Source organism: Marmota monax, unplaced genomic scaffold, assembly GCF_021218885.2.
Source record: "Marmota monax isolate L192 unplaced genomic scaffold, Marmota_monax_Labrador192_F-V1.1 WCK01_AAM20220418_F8-fsc00253, whole genome shotgun sequence".
NCBI classification, from domain to species: domain Eukaryota; kingdom Metazoa; phylum Chordata; class Mammalia; order Rodentia; family Sciuridae; genus Marmota; species Marmota monax.
Genome location: NW_026695237.1, coordinates 375,033 through 402,216, shown reverse-complemented (window position 1 = coordinate 402,216; position 27,184 = coordinate 375,033). Strand labels below are relative to the sequence as shown.

Genomic DNA, 27,184 nt, shown 5'->3' with positions numbered 1-27,184 from the left:
CTAATTATTTAATAAGAGGAAACCCATTACATAGTACATGTTAATAAGTAAAAAGCTCCTCTCACTCTCTCTTTTCTCTCTATATGAGACATGCCCTTTTGTACCTCTCCCATTTGTTTCATCCCAGTTAGATGGGCTCACTGACTAGCTCATGTGCCAAATAAATACATGGTTATCTGAGTTAATATAAAGTTGAGTGGTCTTGGGAAAGTCTCTACATCTTATTTTTCTCATCTATAAAATTAGAAGAAGTATACTTGCATTATCTGCCTTAAATTATGATATGGATACAAAATGTATCATTAAATGAGTAAGTTATTTATAATTAAATGTTATAATCATGTCATTATCAGTCATATGATAATGGTGGTGGTGATGCATTAGATAAGGGGATGATAATGCAATTTCCAGTCTTCCTCATAATGCTGTTTCTCAGAGAATGGTCATTGTGACACTCATGGTCCATCAAGAGAGCTTAATTTACTATGCTTTAGTATGGTAGAATGTTTCATATTATTTCACCATAATTTATCAAAGAAAAACAATTCAAGTGCTGCCATGAACCTCAGATGTTGCCAAGCTAATTGTTTTCCCATTGAGAGAGTCTCCTCTATAATATCCCTGAGAGAAAAATATCTGAAACTCATTCCTTTCCAGATCAACTCACTTAGAAAACTCTTCCTTAAAATCAATCATATGGTGATAATTATAGTCAATTCTTAAAATATCCAAAATCCAAAAATATCCTATTTCCAATATCACTATGAAGTGTGGGGCATGAGTTAGAATACTCAAAGCTAAGGAACAGGAACTTTTAAAAATTAATTCACTTGCCCAAGGTAATGAAAAATAGAATTCATGATTCAATATCAGTTCCACCTCATTATAAAAACTCCCCCTACCCTCTCTCTCAATAGGGATTGATTAGAGGGGCATTCTATAACTCAATCATAGGCCCAGTCCTTTTTATTTTCTATTTTGAGACAGCGTCTTATTTAGTTGCCCACACTGGTCTCATATTTGCAATCCTCTTGCCTCAGCCTCTTGAATCACTGTGATTACATGTATGTATCACCAAACCCAGACCCATAACCTAGATGTGCAATAGTCTACATTCTTACTCTGAGTTAAAATTAGATGGATCCTTGGGTTCATCAGTTTCATATCTCTTCTCTCATGCAAAAATTATCTCTTCTTCCATATTAACACTTCTTGATACTCAAGGCTCCTTATCTATGTCCTTCTAAAATCTGATACTCTCACTCAGTGTGGAAACACTTTTTAAAGGAGAAAAGGAAGGGGGAATGTTCACAGGGCTAAGGTGTAGTTTTGTTGTACAGCAGTGGTCTAATAGGTGCAAGTCCTTGTTTTAATTCCAAGTACCACACAAAGGAAGAGAAAAGAAAAAGAATATGGGGGCATGTCCATGCCTGGCTGCTCCAGGAAAGCAGGAAGGAACTGCCTGTTGTCAGCATCATGGACAGCTGCCTGTGGCACCATGTTCCTCCAGTACCCACAGAGATGCTGGTTTCAGAACTAAAACGTTCTTAGAGATTAAGGGCATATTGTTTCAGGGCCAAGACCATTAACAGTCTCTCCCTCTCAGTGCTTCAATTTGTGTCTGTAAAGTGAGATAATAAGATCATAGGACCTTTATGGCCCTTTCCAGAGCTAGAATCCTATGACATTCTTAATGGCCAGATTCAAAATTTGCTCTGCTTCATCTGGTGCTCTACTTTACATGGAGTGATGAGTGCTCCAGTCCAGTACCAGCAAAAGCATCGGATCTTGAGCTCCCCTACTTCTGCACACCACACACATCCATTCTTCATGTGTGTATCTTACCCATATGGTAAGGAAAACTTCCAACATTGAAGCTAAAGAACACATTAATTTAAAGGGAAAGCTTCTAGGCACTAACTAAGCATCATCTCAGGCTTCCAGAAAAATTTGATTTTTTAAGTCAGGTATGGTAAGACATAAGATCCCAATAGTCTCTATTTTTTTTATTCTCTTTATGTTACTAGAATCAAACAAAGCTTCCTCCCCCATCTGTTCTGTTTCCAAACTATGTCAGAAGAGCCTGACCCTTCTCTTACCTATGACCATGCCCCAAAATCACGGTCAAGTGAAAGTGGCAAATTTCTCATGCACTGATTCACTGAGCACTGTAAATTTGAGGGGTAAGGTGGCCGAAATGGCCCTGTACCTCCCTCCCTGACCTCAACCAAGCCTCATAGTAAACTTTCCAAAATCCACTTATTCATCTCATCTTTCCGCATTCCTCCTAGGGAAGGGATCTGAGCTCTGATGAAGGCATTTAGTGAAAGCTTTACATAGTCTTGCTGTTGTAAGAGTATTTTTTTTTTTTGGTACCAGGGATTGAACTCAGGGGCACTCGCCCACTAAGCCATGTCCTCATCCCTGCTTTGTATTTTATTTAGAGACAGGGTCTCACTGAGTTGCTTAGTGCCTTGCTTTTGCTGTAGCTAGCTTTGAACTCATGATTCTCCTGCCTCAGTTTCCTGAACTTCTGGGATTACAGGTGCGCACCACCACACCCAGCAAGAGTAAGTTTTATGGCTTGGAAATCAGTTTTGACTCATAAATCACCTATTTCAATGGTATCCTTCGGTGCTTCTTGGAGGTCCTCCTCTTCTGCATCCAGGTCAATACGTTCCTCTGTGCTGTTGCGCAGACTCCAACAGAGACGATAGAGCTGTGGGAAAACAGAGAAAAAGTTAACATAAAAATCCAGTGTCTTCAGCCAAGCAGTAGGAGAGCAAAGAGATAACCATCAAGAAAGGAAAAGGAATGTGGACTCTTAGTACCAACAAAGAACATAGATTACATTTCTCACCCACAGCATAATCTCTCAATATGTTGGAAACTTAGATGTAAATCATACCCATGTATACATGATATATGGATATTCAGAAGTTAAAGAGACTGCCTCAAGTAAAGAAATGTTTGTACAGTGATTGTTTTTACACATGATAAATGAATTGCTCCTTTTGGCACTGATACTAGAAAGCAAGACTAGACAAAACAACCATTTGTCCAGATCAGCAGTGTGAGGTCATAATTTTATATTATGTCATATTATGAGGATAAGAATATGCAGAGCGATACATCAAGTTGGTAGAATAGAGATAACCAGCACTAGTTTCCTCCTCCATGGGATGGAAATAAAGAAAAACAGTGTGTAACTGCTCACGGAAGTGAGGGACTATGAGTGAACACTGGAAATTGATGGCACAGAAAATTAAACCTGGTGAATTACACAGACAACAGAGAATAGCAAAGCAAAAAGGGTAGAATACCTCAGCTCCTGGTGCCTGACACCCTGGTCAGGGGAAGGCACTGATTCCTGCAAGAAGCTAAAGTCTACGTAAAGGGTCATGGCATGGCATAGAAGGATGCACCCTGCAGACTAAAAGCTTAAATAAACAGATGACCTGGAGTCTGCTTAGCAAGCTAGCTTTAAAGAAGGAACTCAACCGCATCTCTAAGCAAACCCTCAGAGTGCTATGGCCAAGATTCATCTTGAGTAGGGTCCTATTGTTAGGGACTAAACTGCTCTGGCGTCAGAAAAGAGTCCTATTAACATTCCTGTGCACTGACTGGGTAGGCAGTGGCCAAATGAGCTAGTATGACTTGGAAGAGTGTCCCTAACAAAATTTTGCTGAGAAATTTATGCAAGTGTTTATTTATGATTTATTTATTTATGATTTATTTATGCAGGGAACATAGACTGCAATATATACGAGAATGGAGGGAAGAGTAATTCAGCAGTTTTCCCTTCTGTTATTTGAAGTGACCCCAGAAGTATATTATTTTGTGTGGGAGCCAGGTCTGAAGTCATGAGGATGGAGACTGGCAAATTGTTTTGTTCCCACAATCAAAAGTACAGAACAAAGAATATTAAATGCAACAATAGAGCAGTGCAGACTCACATGCAAACCTATCAGAACAAAAGCAGATTTCTCAGTGGAAAATATTATCACCAGGAGGATATGGACTGATGTATTTCAAATACTGAAAGAAAGTAAATGCCAATCTATATTAGTATACCCAGCAAAGTTATTCTTCACATTTGAATGATAAATAAGGTCCTTCCATGATAATCACAAAGGGAGTTTATGACCATGAAACCAGCACTGCAGAAGATACTTAAGGGACTTTTATACCTATAAGAGGAAGAATGATAACTACAATCATGAGAACACAAGAAAGAATAAATCTCAATAAAAGGGTTGATAAGCAAATGAAAATTAGGAAAAAAACAAACTAATTAATGTATAAAATCATCAATCTTCTAAGATTAATAAGAAAAACAAACATAGAATATACAAAACTACCAGAAGCTAAACTAACAAAATTATAGAAACCTATACACACCTTTCAACAATAATCCTAAATGTAAATAGTCTGAATCCTCCAATTAAAAAATACATACTGGCCAACTGGGTTAAAAAACAAGATGTAACAATTTGCTGCATACAAGAAACTCATGTCATCATCAAGGGCATGAACAGACTGAAAGTGAAAGTATGAAGAATGATATTTCAAGCAAATGAAATATAAAAGCAAATAGCAGTACCTGTCCGCATATCTGACATAACTGACTTTTAGCCAAAATTTGTCAGAAGAGACAAGGAAGATCACTACAGATTGATAAAGGGAACAATTCATCAAGAAGATATAATGATTATAAATATATATGCACCAAATCTCAGGGTACCTAGTTTTGTAAGACAAATACTATTGAATATAAATGGAGAGCTAAGCCCCAATACAATAGTAGGCAACTGCAATACCACACCCTCAGCAAGTGATAGATCATCCAGACAATAAACCTTCAAAGAAACATCATAGTTAAATTATACTATAGATCAGATGGACTTAATATACAACCACAGAAATTTCACTCCAAAACTGTACAACACATATTTTCACAAGTACATGGAAGATTTTCCAAAATAGATCACATATTAGGCGATAAATCAAGTCTTAAAAATACCAAAAAAATTGAAACAATTTCTTACATCTAATCAGATCATAATGGAGTGAAACTAGAATTAAGAGGAAGAGGAACCTCAGAAATTATACAAACACATGGAGATTGAAATATATATATATATATATATATATATATATATATATATATATATATATATATATATATATATTGGTGGTATGGGATTACTCTACCTCTGAACTGCATCCCCAGCTCTCTCTTTAATTTTATTTTGAGACAGGATCTTACTAAGTTGCCCAGGGTAACCTCAAACTTGTGATCCTTGACAAGTATCTGGGATTATAAGGTGTTCACCACCACACCAAGCTGACAATACACTTTTGAATGAACAGTGAGTCATTGAAGAAATCTTGAAAGATATTTAAAAATTTCTAGAATCAAATGAAAATGGAAATCTAACATACCATAATTTGTGGGATACAATGAAAACAGTATGAAGATGAAAATTTAGAGCTATGAGTGTTTGTATTAAAAACAACCAAAAAAAACCCCCCATAGAGATCATAAATAAATAACCTAGGCATTGCAAGAACTTAGAATGACAAAAACAAACTAAACTTCAAGTCAGTAGTAGGACAGAAATAATAAAGATTAGGGTATAAATAAATAAAGTAGAGACTAAATGAACAATACAAAAGATTGATGAAACAAAGAGTTGGTTCTTTGAAAAGATAATATTCACAAGTCCTTCACTAAACTTACCAAAAGGAAGAGAAATAAGACCCAAATAATTAGAAAGAGATAAGAAGGGGAATATACAATAGATACCATTGAAATTCATAGGATGATTTGGGAGTATTTAAAAAAAACTATATGTAAAACAAATTGGAAAATATCACAGAGATGGACAAATTTTTGGACACATATAACATTCCAAACTGAACCAAAATAGAAAATAAAATTAAAATAAAAAGCCTAAATAGATCATTAACAAGAAATGAGATTGAAATAGTCATAAAAGGTTTTCTAACAAAGAAAAGCTCAGAACAAACAAATTAACTGCTGAATTTTGCCAGACTTTTAAAGAAGAAATAATGCCAAATACCAAAGCTCCTCAAAATATTCCATAAATTAGAAAGGGAAGGTACCTTTTAAACCCATTCTACAAAGCCAGTATCACCCTACTATCATAACATGATAAGGACACAACACACATACACATAAGCAATTCTAAACAGGAAGTATGAATCAGGCGGTATAGCAATACCAGATTTCAAACTATATTACAGAGCAATAGTAACAAAAACAGCATGGTACTGGTACCAAAACAGGCGGGTGGACCAATGGTACAGAATAGAGGACACAGAGACTAATCCACAAAGCTACAACTATCTTATATTTGATAAAGGAGCTAAAAGCATGCAATGGAGGAAGGATAGCATCTTCAACAAATGGTGTTGGGAAAACTGGAAATCCATATGCAACAAAATGAAACTGAATCCCCTCCTCTCGCCATGCACAAAAGTTAAGTCAAAGTGGATCAAGGAGCTAGATATCAAATCAGAGACTCTGCATTTGATAGAAGAAAAAGTTGGCTCCGATCTACATATTGTGGGGTCGGGCTCCAAATTCCTTAATAGGACACCCATAGCACAAGAGTTAATAACAAGAATCAACAAATGGGACTTACTTAAACTGAAAAGTTTTTTCTCAGCAAGAGAAACAATAAGAGAGGTAAATAGGGAGCCTACATCATGGGAACAAATTTTTACTCCTCACACTTCAGATAGAGCCCTAATATCCAGAGTATACAAAGAACTCAAAAAATTAAACAATAAGAAAACAAATAACCCAATCAACAAATGGGCCAAAGACCTGAACAGACACTTCTCAGAGGAGGACATACAATCAATCAACAAGTTCATGAAAAAATGCTCAACATCTCTAGCTGTCAGAGAAATGCAAATCAAAACCACCCTAAGATACCATCTCACTCCAGTAAGATTGGCAGCCATTATGAAGTCAAACAACAAGTGCTGGAGAGGATGTGGGGAAGAGGGTACTCTTGTACATTGCTGGTGGGACTGCAAACTGGTGCGGCCAATTTGGAAAGCAGTATGGAGATTCCTGGGAAAGCTGGGAATGGAACCACCATTTGACCCAGCTATTGCCCTTCTCGGACTATTCCCTGAAGACCTTAAAAGAGCGTACTACAGGGATACTGCCACATCAATGTTCATAGCAGCACAATTCACAATTGCTAGACTGTGGAACCAACCCAGATGCCCTTCAATAGATGAATGGATAAAAAAAATGTGGCATTTGTACACCATGGAGTATTATGCAGCACTAAAAAATGACAAAATCATGGAATTTGCAGGGAAATGGATGGCACTAGAGCAGATTATGCTTAGTGAAGCTAGCCAATCCCTAAAAAACAAATACCAAATGTCTTCTTTGATATAATGAGAGCAACTAAGAGCAGGGAGGAAGAGCAGGAAGAAAAGATTAACATTAAACAGATACATGAGGTGGGAGGGAAAGGGAGAGAAAAGGGAAATTGCATGGTAATGGAGGGAGACCCACATGGTTATACAAAATTACAAATAAGAGGTTGTGAGGGGAATGGGAAAATAAACAAGGAGAGAAATGAATTACAGTAGATGGGGTAGAGAGAGAAGATGGGAGGGGAGGGGAGATAGTAGAGGATAGGAAAGGTAGCAGAATACAACAGTTACTAATTGGGCATTATGTAAAAATGTGGATGTGTAACCGATGTGATTCTGCAATCTGTATTTGGGGTAAAATTGGGAGTTCATAACCAACTTGAATCTAATGTATGAAGTATGATATGTCAAGAGCTTTGTAACGTTTTGAACAACCAATAAAAAAAAAGAAACTATAGCTCAATATCCCTAATGTCATAGTCCAAAAATTCTCAAATACTTGCAACTTGAATTCAACAGCACATTAAAAAGATCATACACCATGAGAAAGTTAGTTTCATTTCAATGATGTAAGAATGGTTCCACACACACACAAATCAATAAATGCAATACAGCACACAAATAGAACCAAAGACAAACGTCACATGATCATCTCAATAGATTCAGAAAGAGCCTTTGATAAACTGTGTATCTCTTCATGATAAAAATTCTGATTATAATTAGATATGATAGGAAAATCAGAATTTTGTTGAACTTCCTTATACTTGTTTAGAATATAGTATTGTTTTTAGTCTGAATTACATAATGCTTTAATTAATTAGGACCATAAAATTCTTATTCTAGCCCTGTCTGTTGAGAAGGCATGTTGGAAAGTGAAAAAAAAAACCTGATTACATTAGGGATAGAAGTATCATATGTCAACACAGTAAAGGCTCTATATCACAAGCCCATAGCTGACATCATTCTGAATGGGAAGAATAAAAGGATTTCCTCTAAAAATCAGGAAAATATGAGAATGTCCACTCTCATCACTCTTATTCAATGTATAAAATTTCATCTGGAGCAATCAGGCAAGAAAAAAACAAATAAAAGAGATACAAAGAAAAAATGAGGAAGTCAAATTTCCCCTGGTAGCAGATAGTACAACTTTATACTTAGAAAGCCTTAAAGACTATACACATACACGCACACACACACACACACACAAAAACCTTTTAGAACTGATAAACAAATTCAACAAAATAGCAGAATATAAAACCAAACATATAAAATCAATAACTTTTTAATACACCAAAAATGAACTTCCTGAGAAAGAAATTAGAAAAAAAAACTATTCACAATAAGTGAAAAAAACACAAATAAATAAAATATTCAGGAATAATCTTGACCAAAAAGATGAAAAAAATTCTACAATAAAAAATTTAAAGCACTGAAGAAAGAAACTGAAGAAGACACTAGAAGGTGGAAAGAACACCAGTGGGAGAATGAATATGTTCAAATGAATACACCACCAAAAGTGATCTACAGATTCAATATAATTCTCATCAAAATACCAATGACATTCTTCACAGAACTAGGAAAAACAATACTAAAATTCATATGAAAGCACAAAAGACCCATAACAGCCAAAGCAATCCTGGGCAAAAAGAGCAACACTGTGGGGATGATAATTCCTAGTTTCAAAATATACTAAGAGCAATAATAATAAAAACAGAATTGTATTTAAAAAGAATAGAGGACTCAGAAATAAATTCATGCATCTATAGCTAACTGATTCTCAACAAAAGTTCCAAAAACATATGTTGGAGAAAAGACAACCTCTTTAACAAATTATGTTGGGAAAACTGAATACCCATTCGGAAAAGATTGAAACTAGGCCCCCTGTACAAAAATCAACTCTCACCCTGTACAAAAATCAACTCAAATAAATAAATAAATAAACTAAAAATGAATCAAAGATATTAATGTAAGACCTGAAGCTTTTAAATGACTAGAAGAAAGCATAGATATTGCTACAGGCAACAATTTCCTGAATAGGATTCCAATAGCCAAGGAAACAAAATAATTGAAAAACAGGATCACATCAAATTAAAAAGCTTCTGCACAGCAAGAGAAATAATCATCAGAGTAAAAAGAAAAACAACCTACAATATAGGAGAAAAAAATCTTTGCTAGCTATTCATTTGATAAAGGATTAATATCCAGAATATATAAATATTTTTTAAAAGTTAACAATAAAACAATCTAATCAAGAAATGAGCAAATGATGTGAACAGACACTTCTCAAGAGAAGAGTATGAATAGCAGATAAATATGTTTTTAAATGATGAATTTTTATTCATCAGGCAAATGCAAATCAAAACTATACTGAGATTCCATCTGACTGGGAAGAAGTCAGAATGGCTATTATAAAAATTAATAAATAAATTACAAACACAAGTAAGGATGTGGAGAAAAAAGAACACTTATATAATCTTGGTAGAAATGTAAATTAGTTTAGTCACTATAGAAATCAATATGGAGTTTCCTCAAAAATCTAAAAATGGAACTATCATACAATCCAGCTATATCAATCCTGGGTATATATCCAAAAGAAATAAGTCAGCATAGCAAAGAGGTAACTGCACACCCATGTTTATTACAGCACTATTCAGAATTGTAAAGATATTGAATCAGCATAGGTGCTCATTAACAGATGAACAGACTTTAAAAATGGTATATATACACTATAGATATCATTCAGTCATAAAGAATAATGAAATCATGTCATTTTCAGGAAAATTGATGGAATTGGAGGACGTTAAGTGAAATCAGCCATACAAAGAATAAGTGTGGCATGTTTTCTCATGCCCATTGGTACCTTGCTTTCTCTACTTTAAAATGAAACAGAGAGCTAAATGTGTTTGGGGCTGCAAGACTAAGCATGGGGAAGCAGGTGATAGCTTTATCAAAGAAAAACCTGTGACAGATAGTCAATTAACATCATGGTGATTCTGCAGTTACAAAATCAGTTTTTATTTGACATACAGGTTTGTCACATCTTTTGAAAATTTGGCAATGAGGTTGAAGGTCTCTTAATAATTCTATAGATCCTTGTATTCATGTATGCATGAATAAAGTATTAATAAAAACTTTTCTCTTTTTTCTATGGGTATATATGATCTTGGGTTAGCTTTCTACCTCTGTTCCCTTGGAAACCTGAAAAAGGTGGAATACCAATTGGATTGGTTTTGCAGATTTATATTGCTTATAGTCCCATAATTACTAATTTTTCTACATTTGGAAGGATACAAGTGAACCCTAAATCAATGGAAGAATCTAGATTTAAGAAGAATGCTTTTCATTTATGAAGTCTTAAATCAATTGGACCTTGATATTATGCTATGGTTTGAATATCAGCTCCAAAACTTATGTTGAAATTTAACTGCCAATGTGACAGTATTAACAGGTGTCAGCATCCTACAGTGATACAGGCACATCACTGTTTATAGCAGTGCAATTCACAATAGTCAAGTTAAGGAACAATCCCAGGTGCCCATTAACAGATGAATCGATAAAGAAAATGAGTCATGTATACACAACAGACTTTTACTCAGCTATAAAGGAGAATGGAATAATGCCATTTGCTGGTAAATGGATGTAATTAAAGAACATCAGGCTAAGTGAAATAAGTTAGATTCACAAAATCAAAGGTCAACTGTTTTTTTATACAAGCAGAAATTAGAAACAAGGGGGAAACAGGGTTGGGGAATTCCACAAAAACAGAAGAAAGATCAGTAAATTACAGAAAAGGGATTAAGGATGATAGAGGATAGATGGGAAAGGGGAGGAACTGCAGAACTGAATTGATCAAGTTATGCTATGTACATATATGAGTATACCACACTGAATTCCACCTCCATGTATATCTACAAAACACCAATTAAAAACAATGAATAAACAGAAGTAAGTTCAGAGAGTAGAGGAAGAAAACTGGTACAGGAAGGACAGAAGAAAATATGCAACTACTGGGGATTGAAATGGACCAAATTATATTCCATATATGTATGAATATGTCAAAATGAACCCCACTATTATTTATAACCATAATGCACTAATAAGAACTTTTTTAAAAAAAATGGATAATTAGATCATGAGGACTCTGTCCTGATGAGTGGATTAAATCCACTATTGTGAGAGCACTTTTCTGATAAAAAGATGAAGCTTGGCCTCCATTAATTCATATCCCTCTCTCATTCTTTCTTGCCACATAATGCCTTCCATGAGATTATGATGTGGCAAGAGGGTCCTTACCAGGTGCACCCCTCAATCTTAGACTTACCAGCCTCAAGGACAGAAAATGAAATAAATTTTAGTATTTATAACCTATCTAATCTGTGGCATTCTGTTATAGCAGCAGTAAACAGACTAAGCTATATTGTTAGAAATATCTTGAATTTTATAAACAACTCTTTGGCAGCGTAAGTGGAAAAAAATCAAAAGGTAAAACATACTACAGATTTCCCTGAATTTAGAAAATTTTTGTAACCAGGCCTCAGAAGCTTCAACTATGGGAAAGTTACAGGAAACACCAGTTCCTATTTTGAACATGGGTTTCTGAGCCATGGTAGCCCCATGCTTGCTCATGTGATCTAATTTCCCTTGCACATGAACTATCACTCAGGGAGCAGGATCCACAGAATACCCACTGGACTGAAGTGTGGACTGTCAAGACTCCCATTGAAAATGCATTCTCAAAACTGCTCAGCTGGCATACCATGTTTCCTGTGTCCTTATACACAAAACTAAGGGCAAGTACAAACCATTTTATTCATGCAGGTGGGAGATGTTTCTCGTTGATCTAAGGTCAACCAAGAGTGCTGCAACATGAATGTGAAACAAGGACAGAAGAGGTCTTCTGAATGGATACTCACATGCACATCCGGAATGGGCTTGGTGAAGAGGGAGATGACCACAATGGTGATGACAGAAATGACAAAGAGGATAATGGCAAAATACAAGTAGTGGACCCCACAGATAATGGTGGGACAGTTGCTGGGCTCCATGCAGCTTCCAGTGCCATAGGCAAACTCAGTAATCATACGGGAAATCCCAATCAGAAATCCTAGGATGAGTCCCCAAAAGGCTCCCTGTGAAAGAAAACCCTGAATTAATGAGTGCTGAACCCACAAAATAGGTGGGAATTCTAACATTCCAAGAGATGGGCAGAGGTAAAGGAATAAAGCTGAGAGAAACGGTAGCTCTAGACCATCTGAAGCCAGACCATCATGGTGCAGGACAGGGCTGGGACTGTTAAGTCAGGCTTCCAGGGGGTCTCTCTATCTTGTTTCAACAGCATGATTTCACCTGCATCATTAAACAAGGACTTATAATATAATGAGGTAAAGTGACCAATAACATATAGAATTTTAATCTCCCCTAAATTCCAAAAATTCCTTTTAACTTAAAAAATATTTGAACTCTCCACCTCACCTATTGTCACCACCTGCCTCCAGATTTACACCCATTCAGATATAAAGTAACTACTTGTAAAATATTTTGTCTTCCTTGAAGACACTGAAAAAAAATTAGGTATTTGTGGGGTAGAGAAAGTAAATTTTCCATATATAAATAATCCTTCCTTCTTTAGTCCCCTTTACAAATAAAAACACACTCTTTTTAGTTTAATAACATAATATTATATAATGCATTTTATATAATATCAAATTTGGGGTTTGCATATGAGATACACAGAAACTTTCCAGAGACTAAAAGAGTTAGGGGACTATTTTTCAGAGAATTTTTTAGACTCTTCTTTCTTCTTCCCTCCCTTTCTTCCCTATCTTTTCTTTGCTTTCTTCCTCTTCTTTCTTTACCTTCCTTCACCTTTCTTTCTTTGCTTCCTCCTTTGCTTGCTTTTTTGCCTTTTGGTCTGCACTCATTTAAGGTCCATATCTATTTTTGAAAGCTACATATTAAGTGATCAAGTGGCAAATGATAATGTGCAGTTAGAACAGTAGCCAAAATGAATCTTCATGATTTTGTCAAGGGTTGATCAGTCCCTTAGCTAGCCACAGTTATTCCTACACTATAATCCAAGTGTGTTAAATTAACAGCTATTCTTTAAGTATGCCATGTATGTTTATGTCCTTTGTTCAGGTCATTCTTTCTATCTAGGAGACTTGGGATAATTCTCTTCCTGGTAAATTTATCCTACCTTAAATACAATAAAATAGAGAGAACTGGGTGGGTTCACTCTCCTTGCTGTGGCCACAACACTGTGAACACACCTCCATGCCAGCCCAACTCTCCTGCCATGCAATCACTCATTCAATTCTCTGCCTCCTCATTTGAACTGGGAGTTTTCCCAGAAAAGGAACCAAGTTTCATTCACTTAATGTAGCTAGTGCCTGGCACCATGCCTGGTATCTGAAATTGTCTATTAAATTAGTAAATGAGTAAGAAAAAGGTTTCCCATTCATCCTCCACAATGTATTCCTTCAAAACACATTTTTTAAATTTAAGTTAGTATGAATAATTCTGATAAAACTTACCAAGAATTTTTTCTTTTTTGGCAATTAACTTCTATTCCTTTATCATTACTCTCAAGTGGCTCTTAAAACAATTAATAGCCTTTCATATTTTCTTGTGCATTTTAGGATATCCCTGACAACTAACTGTTGGGAGTTGCCCTGGCTCCAAAGACTAACTTCCCCATCCCCCAAGAAAAGCCATCCAATGGTGAGCCCTGCTGGCTCACATGATCCTTACCCACCAATCAGACTAGCCTTGCTGGCTCACTTGATCCTTACCCACCAATCAGAAAGCACCCCATGCCAACTGTCAAACCACCCCCCGGTTCTATAAATATGCAGAGCTGTTCCTCAATAAAGGGGCATTTTTCTCTGAAGGAAAGCCTTGATGGTTCTTTCACTAACCACTAGGTATATGCAGGGTTCTCAGAAGCAAAACTATCAAAATGTTTCCAGACATTGACAAAGTCCCCTTTGAAGAGGGTGAAAAAACACTTCCAATGGAGAATAAATATGGTCTATCTCAATTCTTATCTTTATTTTTGAAAACACTGGTTTATTGCCGAATTAGATATTCTTGTGGCCTGATGTAGTACCCACCTGGGCTCTTAGAAACAGTTGACAATTTGTATTTTAGAAATATTCCAGGGAACAGCTTTCTGCTAATCACTACTGAAATTTGTCCAAAGATATGCATCTATGTCTCTAACCTGTTGAGATTACTTTCTTGTTTAATTCTGATTTCTCCAAGGTGTCTGGAATAACTGGATTATCTTTCTCATAGCAAATGTGGAAAGAAGAGATATACCTGCTGTATTTTGTGTACCTCAAAACTGGGTTGTTCCACTGAGGTACTTCCCTGATGCAGTATATATCTGTTTCTGTCCTTTTGAGAGTGAGGAAATGTTTCCAATCAAAACTATGTTATCAATTTTATTTTATTCTTTCAGATAGTAAGCCCATGGTCAGCACTGCTGCTCTTTCTCAGTCCTTCCCAGGTAGATAGATGGTTGGAAATAGAGACAGCTGAGCCACACCCCAGTCATACAACATATCCAAATGCATCTTTCTCATTGTGTTTTAAAAACAGTAATGGCATCCCACTGTTGGCTTAAATTCTTTAACCTGGCTTTCAAAGTGATCATTCCTATTCTAACTTTGACCTGCTTTTCCAGCTGCATCTTCCATTATTCACAAACTCTCTCTCCAGCCAGGTAAGATTACTTGCAAGTCCCTTGTCTTCCCCTTATCCTTTCTTTTCCACATTGGGCAAATCTCCTCTCTGCTTAAATTCCTTCTCTTTCTTTTTCAATTTTTAAATCCCTCCAGACCCACTTTTCCAAGGTATCTTCTCAAATGATTTCAGCACATGTTGATTGATACAGCCTTTCCTGAATCTCTTCCTACTTACATTTTGAATCAAACTTTTAAAAATGCCTCAATTCTTATCTATCTTACATTGTTTTTCAGATAAAATGTTTGAGCAACAGGACCTTTTTCTTCACGGGTCCTGAATAGTGCTGGCTGAAAAACCAAGTTCATACCATAGCCTCTGGAAGTAATTATGCTAGGATTTCCTGTGGAGTTGCTTACCCAGAGACTACAAACTTCATAGGAGGCTTCATGAGGTCAGGTCAGAATCACCAAGGTTGGATAGAAAATGTACAATATGAGTTGGGACCCTGTACCAAGAAGAACAGGGTACTTATAGAGAAAGCAGACCCAGTATTAACTCCTGAGGAGTTTATTCCAACTCTTAGAGAGTTCCCATGGTCCATAGAGACTTTCTCATATAAACCTTTAGAGGTACATCCATTTCTTATTAAGATCTCTGGGAAACAGAATCCCTTCCACAGAGAATATACCCACAGAAAATTCTGTGGCAGACTGGCTTTTCTGAATATGTCAAAGCAATACCTACAGGTTCAGTGATTCTCTTCCAGAAAACAGCAAGCAGGAAGACAGCTGCAATGGGTGGTCCCAAGTAACTGGTAATGGACTGGATATAATCGAAGAGCTGCCCACTTTGTGCTGACTGCACAATGGGCACCCAGGCAATACTGATGGCAATCAGAAAGAGAATGAACAACCTGAAATCAAATTCCCCATGACAGAACAGAATGTTAATAAATAATCCTACATAAATGTATATATATTACTGTGTGTCCCACACATATATACACACGTCACTTTCAAATATATATATATATATATATATATATATATATATATATATACACACACACACACACACACACACACACACACACACACACATATGTATCTGTTCAAATACATACATAATATGACCACAGAAAGGAAAAGTAATAAGCAAATTCATTCTTGAGTCTTTTTTCCTCCCTATTCATCTGTGGCTATGGGTAAGTGAAACACACTTGGTTTTCGATAGTCATTTAGGCCAAATCATTCCCACATAAAAATCCCACTTTGGGAGGCAGAAGTGTACAGGGACAAGGCTATATACTTTGGAGCAAAACAGTTCTGAATTAAATTTCTTTCTATCTTTGTGTGATACAGGACACATTGTTTAGCCTCTCCCTGAATCTCAAATTCTCCAACTCTAAACAGAGAAATATATGACTGACCAAAAAAAAAAAAACAACAACAACAAACTGGAATAAGCATTAGTGAGATTAAAATGCCTCACAAACAGTAGGAATTCAATAAATAGTAAAAAAAAAAACCCTATTGTTTTATTTAAAAATCTATTATTATTATTTTCTTCTCCTTCTTCATAATAAAATTTTAAACAAGCCAATGAAAGTTTATAAAGGAACAGTCTAGATAGGAAGGGACACAATTAGGTATTTCCAGTTCTCTCCCTCTTGAGCTTTACCATGTCCTAAAAAGATTGGTGAGTCTCACACAGTTCTTATTACTTGGCTCTTGATTTAACTATAAATTAAGGGGATCCTTGTGAAAATAGAAGAAAGAACAGCAGAATAGAGGAATGGGATTGAGGAGAGGGTGGAGGGATGGAAAAGGGGAGGAACAGCAGAATGAAATTAACCAAATTATGAATATATCACAATGAATTTCATTTTTTATATAACTATAATGCTCTTCTTTAAAAATAAAAACCAACAGGGGCTATAGTTGTAACTCAGTGGTAGAGCATTTGCCTGTCATGTATGGGGCCCTGGGTTTGATCCTCAGTATCACATGTATATAAATAAGGGAATAAAATAAAAGATCCATTGCAACAACAAAAAATACATTTTAAACAACAACAACAAATGAATGCAAGGAAGAGCACTAGAGTAGAAGAGAATCAGGAAGAGGGAGAAGAGGAGGGAAAGGGGAAGAACTGGGGATTTAAATGCAGCAAATTATGTTATATGCCTCCAAGAATATGTACCACTATTATCTAAAACTATAATACACTAATGAAAGCACTTTAAAAAAGGCTTTGATTCACTTACTTCACATGTATTTAAGGCAAAAGAGTCTTAAACTGACCTTCTTAAAGATGTGTTTTTAAATATTTCTCACTCTGAAATTCCCTCCCACTGCCCCCCATTTCCCCAAATTCTACCTACCACTTTGAACGCAGTTAAGGTTCTTCCTCCTCCAGGACCCTTTCCCAAGTATGCCACACTACGCTCACCTCTCCCTTATCTGAGTCCCTAATTGCTCTTACAATCCACATAGCAGAGTTTGAAACTGTTTCACCTCACTCTGAGCTTTTATAGGAGACTGAGATAAGCCACAAGATAAGTAGTTATGGGATGTAAGGAAGTGTGAGACCCAACACAATTTTAGGATTAGGGAATCCAGACCTGTCCAAAGCAACAAAGTAGTCTTCTTTCCCATTTTGTACTTGAGTCTTATAAATAACAAGGAGAGTTAGTAAGTGCCTTTTTAAGGTAAAGCCAGTCAAGGTAGTAGTACTATTTTCTATGATACAAAGTAGTAGATTCTGGGCTGGTCAGATCTCCCTTGGCTGCCTTTCTTTAGCCCAAAGACCTGTGGATTGGCAGCCCATATTCCTCCTGAACTCATTGGGAATCTTTTCTTTAACTAACATCCCAGGGTTTGTTCCACCTGACCTGAGAAGAGTGCTTTAGCCCCCTGAAGAGACATATCAGCAGTCAGACACACACTATAAACCCAGTAACTCAAGAAGTTGATTTAAGAGAATCGCATTTGAGGCCAGCCTGGACAATAGAGCAAGACACTGTCTCAAAATTTAAAAAAATTAAAGGGTTGAGATTGCAAGTCACTGGTAGAGTATCCCTTGGTCACATTCCCAGTACCAGGGAGATCGGGGAGAGAGGGAGGTGGGGAGAAAGAGAGAAGAGACACATAAGCATATCTATCAATCCTGTATCCAGGGCACCTGTTTAATGGCTAATGATGATAATGAGCACACCTGATCCATTTGACAATGTTTTGATATTTTCAGAATTCTGTTGATAAATTCATTTATGACAGTCAAAAATGTAGAGCATTGATGACTTCCAATTCTCCAGTTTAAAGTTAAACATTACTGAAGGGTAAATATAACAAACCACCAATGTCACTCTACCAGCACTGTCCAATCTTGCCTAGCTGATCATTTTCTGATCATTCAAGCTTTTGCATGATAGATAACTGTATTTACCTTCCTGCAATCATGAGCTCTTTCTCAGATGCTTGCTTCCGGATCTTTGTGTAGATGTCCATGGTGAAGAGGGTGCTGGCACTGTTGAAGATGGAAGTTAGGGAGCTCATGAGAGAAGCCATCATGACTGACAGCATCAGGCCTCGAAATCCTGGAAGACAAGGAAGTTCTGAGTGGCACATCTAGTACTTTAGCAGGACTCAACTTTTGTTTGCTTCTGAAACTGTGCCATCTTCTCTAGTTTTTCCAGATAAAATAAATGTTTTAATTTGGGCATAGTGGTGCACACCTGTAATCCCACTGGATCAGGAGGCTGAAGCAAGAGGATCACAAGTTCAAAGCCAGTCTCAGAAATTTAGCAAGGCCCTAAGCAACTTAGTGAGATCCTGTCTCTAAATAAAATATTTTTTAAAAGGGGTGGGTTGTGGCTTATTGGTTAAACAGCCCTGGATTAAACCTGCTACCAAAAGCAAAATAAACAAAAAATAAATAAATGTTTTAAGGAATGGGCCATGGCTTTAAATTATAATTCCATGACAACCAACAAAGCTCTAGATAAAAAAAAATCATATATGAGGTAAATATTTCACAATTGAATTATAATGATGATGATGATGGTGGTGGTGGTGATGTTTCCAGTGAGGGATTTTTTATATGATCTTTCATTCAAAAGATTCATGATATAGCTCAAAGATATTTAAATGAGGGTTCAAAAAATAAGGTTATCAAGAAAATGAAAAGACAGCTATAGAATGGGAATAAAGATGTACAATTCATATATCTGGTTAGGACTTACTATACAGACCATATAAAGAACTATCATACCTCAATAATAAAAATACAAATAACCCAATTAAAATGGCAGATGATCTGAATAGCCATTTCTCCAAAGACATACAAATGGTCAATAATGACATGAAAAGATGCTTGACATCAAGAAAATTCAAACCAAAGTCACAATAATTATTATTTCACACCAATTAGGATGGTATTTGAAAAATATAACAAAAAGAGAAATGTGGGCTTTCTATTGCTGGTAGAAATGTAAAATGGCAAAGTTACTATGCAAAATTGGAAGTTCAGCAATCAGTTAAACATAGTTACCATATGATTCATCAGTTTCACTCCTAAGTGTCTACTCAAGGGAAATGAAAACATACATCCAAACAAACATATAAGCATAAATGTTCATGGCACCATTATTTATAATATCTGAATAATAAAAACTACTCAAATGTCCATCGAGTGATCAAAGGTTAAAGAAAGTAAACAATTGATAAATGGATTATCATGCAATGGAATATTATCCATTAATAAAAAGAAATAAAATGCAAATACATGCCACAACACAGATCAACCTTGAAAACATGCTCTGTTAAAGTAGACAGTCACAAAGGACCATATATTATTATATTATTCCTTTTATATGAAAGATCTGGAACAGGCAAATATATAGAGACAGAAAGTATATCTCTGGTTATTTAGGACTGAGAGTTTGGGTTGAAACAAGGAAGGGCTGCTAATTTCTTTAACAGGTGCAGAATTTCTTTATTAGGTGATAAAAATTTTCTAAAATGGATTAGGCACTACTCTATGAACACACTAAAAATCATTGAGTTGGACACCTTGAATAGGCAAATTATATGGAATGTCAGTTAAAGCTCAATGAAGTTTTTATTGAAAGAAGACAAAGCTCTATTTCCAACTCTGACCTAAGCAAGTTATGAAAAATTGTAGGCCTAATTTCTTGAGGCCTAATATGACATCCACTCATGTCAGAATAAGAGGTGTTGTTTTAAAAGTTTTCCCAATCACAGCAAGCATGGTTGGCTATAAATCTCTGTCATTCTTTCAATACCTCTGTGGGTTCACAATTTCACCTACTGAGGCCAGAAGGCCAGGGCAAGCTGAAGGCCCACCATCACTGCACAGATTTACAGTCTCAGTAGCAAAGTGACTTTAGGGATCACCTAGGCTTAATATCTACTTGCTACAATGGGTCCCTTCCACAACTCTTGCTATGCCCAAACCCTCAGTAAAAGGAAATCTACTACACCACAGGAAGCCTATTCCCTCTTGGACAGTTCTGACCAGGCTAAAACATGCCTCTTTATAGCTTCAGTCCTTATGCAACTCAGTGGGAGAAATCTTACCTTTCCCTTCTTTACCTCTTTCATAGGTTTAAAGATAACTTGTGATGGGAGGGGAGGGGAGAGGATGTGGGGATAGGAAAGATGGTAGAATGAAACAGACATTATTACTATATGTCTATATGTGACTGCATGACCAATATGACTCTGCGACATGTATACTCAAAAAATAAGAAATTATATCCCATCTATGCATGATATATCAAAGTGCATAAATGCATTCTACTGTCATGTATAATTAATTAAAACAAATTATAAAAAAGATAACTCATGTCTCCTTGAGTTCTGTATTCTCTAAGCTAAATATCTTCAGTTTCTTTCAATATTCCTACATAATTTAGGAACCCAACTATATAGAACTTGACTCCTATTTCCATTAACTTCAGTAGATCTATTGAATCAACATTCATGCCTGTTATGATTTGGATCTGAAATGTTCCCAAAAGGCTCATGTGTTGAAGGCTCAGTCCCTAATGCACCTTTGTTCAGATGTGGGGCTTTTGGGAAGTGATTGGATCATTAAGGCTCAAACCTCATTAGTGGATTCATCCATTGATGGATGCATAATTTGATAGCACTATTGGGAAGTGGTAGAAACTATAGGAGGTGGGTCCTCATTAAAGAGAGTGGGTCCTTGAGGCAATGCCCTTATGTACTTAAGTTCCTGTTGTCTGTCTCCTTGTCTGTCTGTGAGTACACACTCACCACAAGAATTAAGTAATTCATACTTCTCTCTCCTTCTGGCTGTATGAGGTAACTTTCCTCTGCCACACCTTCCCCACCATTAAATTCTGCCTCACCAAGGCCTAGAATCAAATGGAATGAAACCTCTAGTGACTAGAATCTCTGAAACCATAAGCCAAAACAAATCTTTCCTCCCTTAGGTTGATTTTTTTCTCAGGTGTTAGGCCACAGACACAAAGCTAATAAACACAACGTAACAGTTGTCTTACTCATGCTTTAAATATAGCCTGCGCTGCTCTGCAATTGTGACTTATTTTTAAATGGACATGTTTTTTTCTCTTCTCCCCCTGCCTAATCTCTCCACTTTTCTAATCTTGGGGGAAACAGGATTACCCTTCTTCCCCCATACTAAGGCTAGTTGTCTGTGAGTATACACTCACCACAGGAATGAAGTAATTCATACTTCAGAGATGGTACCATATCTAAGAAATCTTACAAATGAGCAAATGAATTCTGACCCCCATCAGGGCACACCTGGAATGTAGCCTTTCAGAGCTCTCTGTTCTTCCTGATAGGCAGAATCATAGACTCTGGTGTAGTGTCACCCCTTCCTCCACAGAAAATCTTAATTAAGCTTCTCCAGATATCCTCACCATAACTGATCTTAAAATATCAGCAAAAGAATCTCTGCAAAACAGTTCAGTGTAGTTAAGCTTCCTATTTCCTGTTGCTCTATGTTACAATAACTAAAATTGGCCACGGCCTGAAGGAGATCAGCACTCCAGGAGGCTGATTCATAGTGGAATAGGGAGTGTGAGCATGGGAGGAATAGAGGAACTCTATTCCTAGATAGGGCAGAGGGATTGGAGGGGAAGGGAGGGGGCATGGGGTTATTAATGATGGTGGAATGTTATGGACATGATTATACAAAGAACAGGCATGAAGACACGAATTGGTGTGAATATACTATGTATATAACCAGAGATATGAAAAATTGTACTCTATATGTGTAATAAGAATTGTAATGCATTCCACTGACATATATAAATTAAAAAAAATTAAAATAAAAATAAATAACATTGTCTAGTAATAACAAATTTCAAATTCTGAAAAACCTGTTTCCTGAGGGCCCAAACTGACATGTTCTGTCAATAATTAAGTCATCACTCAGTGTAGCATATATAAACACAGACTTCCCCTTGGCCATTGGCTTATTTTCCATCATGAAAGTTGGTCCACCAGATGCATGATTTCATTACTGAATAAAGGCTGTGCTGATCCATGAAGCTTGCACCCAGCTCAGTCATTTTGTGCTAACACTCCTAATCTAACCAGCTTTTCAGCCCTTGAACCATAATTAAGAGATTGTTTTTCTCCAACATGAAACATGAATTACAAATTCACAGGTCAGTCCCAAAACTCTAGTTATTCTAAACTCAGGATTCAGTCTTCTAGGATAACATATTCTTTCTTTCTTTCTTTTTTTTTTTTTTTTGGTACTGGGGATTAAACTCTTGGGGATGCCTAACTACTTATCCACATCACAAGCTCTTTTTAATTCTTTTCATATTGAGATAGGGTCTCATTAATTTGCATAGGGCCTTACCAAATTGCTAAGGCTGGCCTTAAACTTGTGATCCTCCTGCCTCAGCCTCCCCTCCAGACTTGCTGGGATTTCAGGCATGTGCCACCATGCCTAGAAGGGTGGGGTTCACCTATAATTCCAGCAATTTGAGATAACATACCTTGTATGGTAAGAAGCCACACTGAATTTTATTCATCTACAACTTATCTACAACTTCAAACTCCTTCCTTCTAGAACTAAAATCTGGACTTTTTCCTCCACATATGTCCATGAAATTATCTAAAAGTTAATTCATTCTCCAGGTAACTAGGAGGCTTAGTTCAAGCTTTCATATTAATTTGTTGGAATGTTTTATTTATTTTTAATGGATAGAAAAATTGTTTATATTTATCATGTACACCATGACATTTTGAAATATGTATAGATTGTGGAATGGCTAAATCTAGCTAATTAACATATCAATGACCTCACATACTTATTGTTTTTTGTGGTAATCTGCTCTCAGCAATTTTCAAGCACATACACGATATTGTTAATGGCCATAGTCACCACATTGTACAATAGATCTCTTGAACTTATTCCTCCTATCTGAAATTTTGTATTCTTTTACCAATATTTCTCCAAATCATGCCACCCTTTGTCTCACTCCCAGGTAATCACCGTTCTCTCTATTGCTATAATCTTGACTTTTTACATTCTGTGTTTATCATGCAGTATTCATCTTCCTGAGTCTGGCTTAATTAACTTAATATAATGTCCTCCAAGCTCATCCAAGCTGTCATAATGACAGAATTTCCTTCTCTTTTAAGGTGAAACAATATTCCTTTGTGTATATATTCCATTTTTCTTTATCCATTCAAATATTGAGTTCATGGATTGATTTCATATCTTGACTGTTGTGAACCATGTTGCAATGAACATGGGGGTGCTGCTATCTCTTCAACATACTGATTTCATTTCCTTCAGATATATATACCCAATAATGAGATTATTAGGTCATATCGTAGTTCTGTCTTTTTTTCAGGAACCTCCATAGTGTCTTCCACAATGATTATACTAATTTGTATTGCCTGTGTTGAAGATCTTCGAAAGATTTTCTAGATGATCATGGAAGAGCCACGGTTTTCCCTAATAAGTTTTTAGATCATTTATTTTCCAAGCCTGACTGATGGACAAGTCCCAGGACTCAGAGAGCCTAACCAAGTCATATTCTTACAGACGTGCAAAACCTGAAAATATTTAGAATGAAACTTCCCTTATTGACCCATGAGATTCATAAACTTTTTAGTTTCAGAAGGCACCCAGGAATTTAGAGGGAGTCTAAACCCAATCAGCCTCTCAAGAAAGACTCACCATCAGGCATGAGCTCCACCACCAAGGTGGGGTAGGCGATATTGGTACAGCCAACTGGGGTGCCACAATATTTTTTACATTCTGAAGGAAGGACACAGGCAATTTTTTCTGGGGAGAGACAAAGAATCATATCAGCAAACACACATTGGGGGAATACTTCTAAAATTCACCTTCTTAAAACAAGGTGTCAAATATAACATTTCTGCCCAGGGCCCTGAAACGGTTCCACATGAGTATAGATTGCAGTGAGCACCTCCATCCCATGTCCCTACACATTTTGTCCTGATACACCCCCAACCTCTGACTAGGGAAGAAGGATGGCTCCTAAATAGAGGAAGATGGGGAAAAAAGATATGCTTAAGGTGAGATGGTGGTGAACACTTTCTTTAGACTTTAGCTAACTACTCTTCAGCTCAACAGTGATAATTACCTTGTTTTCTCCTGAAAAAGCACAGTGGTCTGTGGTTCCTAATCACAAAGATATGCATAAGTTATGCAAATTCTAGACCATGTTATATAAGGCACATGAGCACCTTCAGAGTTTTGTCCTCCAGATTTATTTTAAGCAGCTCTTAGAAGTAGAGTCACATGTCTAAATAACAGGAGATTTCCTCCGTGACAGGATTGTTGGATACCACCTCCGAGATATGGGAAATCTGGGATTAAAAAGTAAATAGCCTCACAGGGAAAGGAACATGGTCTAGAGTCTTAGAGAGAATTCTAGAAATGTGTATAGGATTCAGATCAACAAATATTTGTTCAACACTTGCTACAAGAATATCTCATTTAGTGCTGCCCTATATTCAATCATAGCATATTTGTAAACAAGTATGTATAACATGCATTAGAATATAAACCATTCAGTTAGTTATACAGTCTTCCCTCAGTGTCCTTGGAGGGAATTGGTTCCAGGACACTACCCGACACCCAGTGGATACAAAACTCTGCAGGTGCTCAACTAACTTGTATAATATAGAATTTATAGTATTCTATATTATATATAGTATAGAATTTGCATAACATATGTATATATTTCTGCATACTTTAAATCATCTCTAGATTACTTATAATACCTAATATGATATAAATGCTATGTAAACATTTGTTGTACTATGTTGAACAATAACAAGGCAAAAAAGTCTATACATGCTCAGTATAGATAAAATTTTTTCTGTATATTTTCGATCAATCCATAGTTGGTTGAAAAAGACCGACTGTATTTTTTTTTCATGACAGACAAGCCTGGGGTGGGTGTAGGAGCTATAATTGAACACATATTATTAAATGGAAGAGGCAAATTGGATGCATATTGTGACTTTAGAAGATTTGAAAAATAAAATGAGAAAACAATTGCCAGTGTAAGAAAATCCAGGGAAGACAACCCCAAACGTCTTTGCCCTCAAGTTGCTCATTGTTGATCAGAGGGGAAAATGATGCTTGGTAATCATGGCAAGAAGAGGGCAGACTACACACAGCAGGAAGTTAGGGATTTTAGAAATGATCCAGAGGTAGAGAAATGAGTATGGTCTGTGAGTCTACCAGAAAGTATTACCTGTGTAGAGAATGCGGCTGATCATCCCTGGCATCACCATGAGGAACATGGGCAGCAGCTTCATGTACCCACACAGGGTACAACCAGCCTTCACATGAGACATATTCTTGGCTGAGAGGCAGCGCTGCACAATCACCTGCCATGGAAAGCCCAGTGAGAGAGGGGTGCAGCCCAGAATTCTCATGACACTTTACAGTTATCCCAGCTTCCCCATCCTGGGTCCTTGGCCTGAGACTCCCATATCATAAGGGCTCAGCCACTCAAGACCATGTGAGGCCTCCCCTATGTTTCCCTGCCCCACAAGCCACAGGTAGGCAGGAATCTCTGCAGTGCCCTGGGGATATTTTATTTACCCTGCATATCCAGCTTGAGTACCTGATCTGTGCACCAGTACCACAAGGCGAGGATGGCCAGCCCAAAGATGAGCCCAGGCCATGGGAGGTCTCCCTTCAGGGGATCTCGGAAGATGTGGAAGGAGTCTTCCCTTGGGGTGTAGCATTCTTCCTTGATGGTGGTGTTTCCATCAGAAATTAAGGTTGGAATGGCTTTCATATACTTTTCCATGAAGGCTTCATACCCTCCCACTTCACTGAAAGCTGGAAAACATTGGTACAAAACAGTCTGAAATTTCCAACTCTTCATAGAGATTTCATCTCTGGGGCCTGAGAATTTGAGAGGACACCACCACCAGAGACAGCCCTTACTGTGTGGTCTTGGGCAAGTTATTTTCCCATTCTGTGCCTCCACTTTCTCAACCGTAGAATGGAATTATTAACCCTGCCCAGCCCCCTTGGGGACTACTATGAGGATCCAAAGCAAAAACTTGTGAGAGTGTTCTAAACACAAACTTCTTTACAAAATGGAAGATATATCAATGATTTAAAGGAAGTTCTTAGTATGGGATCACATGCAAAGACTTCTTTCCTCACTCCCTATTGTCAGCCATGGTCTTTGGAACTCAAATCACAAGCTTAGAGACCCTCAGTGACCAGTAAGAACCTGGACAGAAACCTACCACCTCTGGTCCTAGCAGTGGAATTTGATAACCAAGAAGATGAGGAATCTGGAACCCTGATACCTCTCAGGTATGGGCCCTTGACAAGTCATTTCTTGTTGACCCACAGGGCTTACTAGGGAGCTTTCATACCAAATGAAAGTTCTTGGAAAACTGAACACTACAGAGAACGTAAAAAACTTTTCAGGACAGATAGAAGTTCTTGTGCACCTGAAAATGAAGTGCATTTTACATCCTCTCTTAACAACTATCCCTAGACATAGCTTTTCAATGTCTTTTTT

At 36.9% G+C, this 27,184-nt stretch overlaps 1 protein-coding gene across 2 annotated transcripts in view; it reads right to left on the bottom strand.

Moving 5' to 3' along the window:
* Positions 1-27,184, bottom strand: part of LOC124089466 (sodium/glucose cotransporter 1) — a 92,606-nt gene that overhangs the window by 2,808 nt on the left and 62,614 nt on the right. For both annotated transcript variants that reach the window (XM_058577415.1, XM_046439508.1), the window contains exons 8-14: positions 26,264-26,484; positions 25,889-26,024; positions 24,337-24,444; positions 18,565-18,715; positions 15,862-16,030; positions 12,342-12,557; positions 2,614-2,719 (exon numbers count right to left, since the gene is read on the bottom strand). In XM_058577415.1, the coding sequence (XP_058433398.1) occupies positions 2,614-2,719; positions 12,342-12,557; positions 15,862-16,030; positions 18,565-18,715; positions 24,337-24,444; positions 25,889-26,024; positions 26,264-26,484 (1,107 nt within the window). The remainder of the gene's footprint in view (positions 1-2,613; positions 2,720-12,341; positions 12,558-15,861; positions 16,031-18,564; positions 18,716-24,336; positions 24,445-25,888; positions 26,025-26,263; positions 26,485-27,184) is intronic.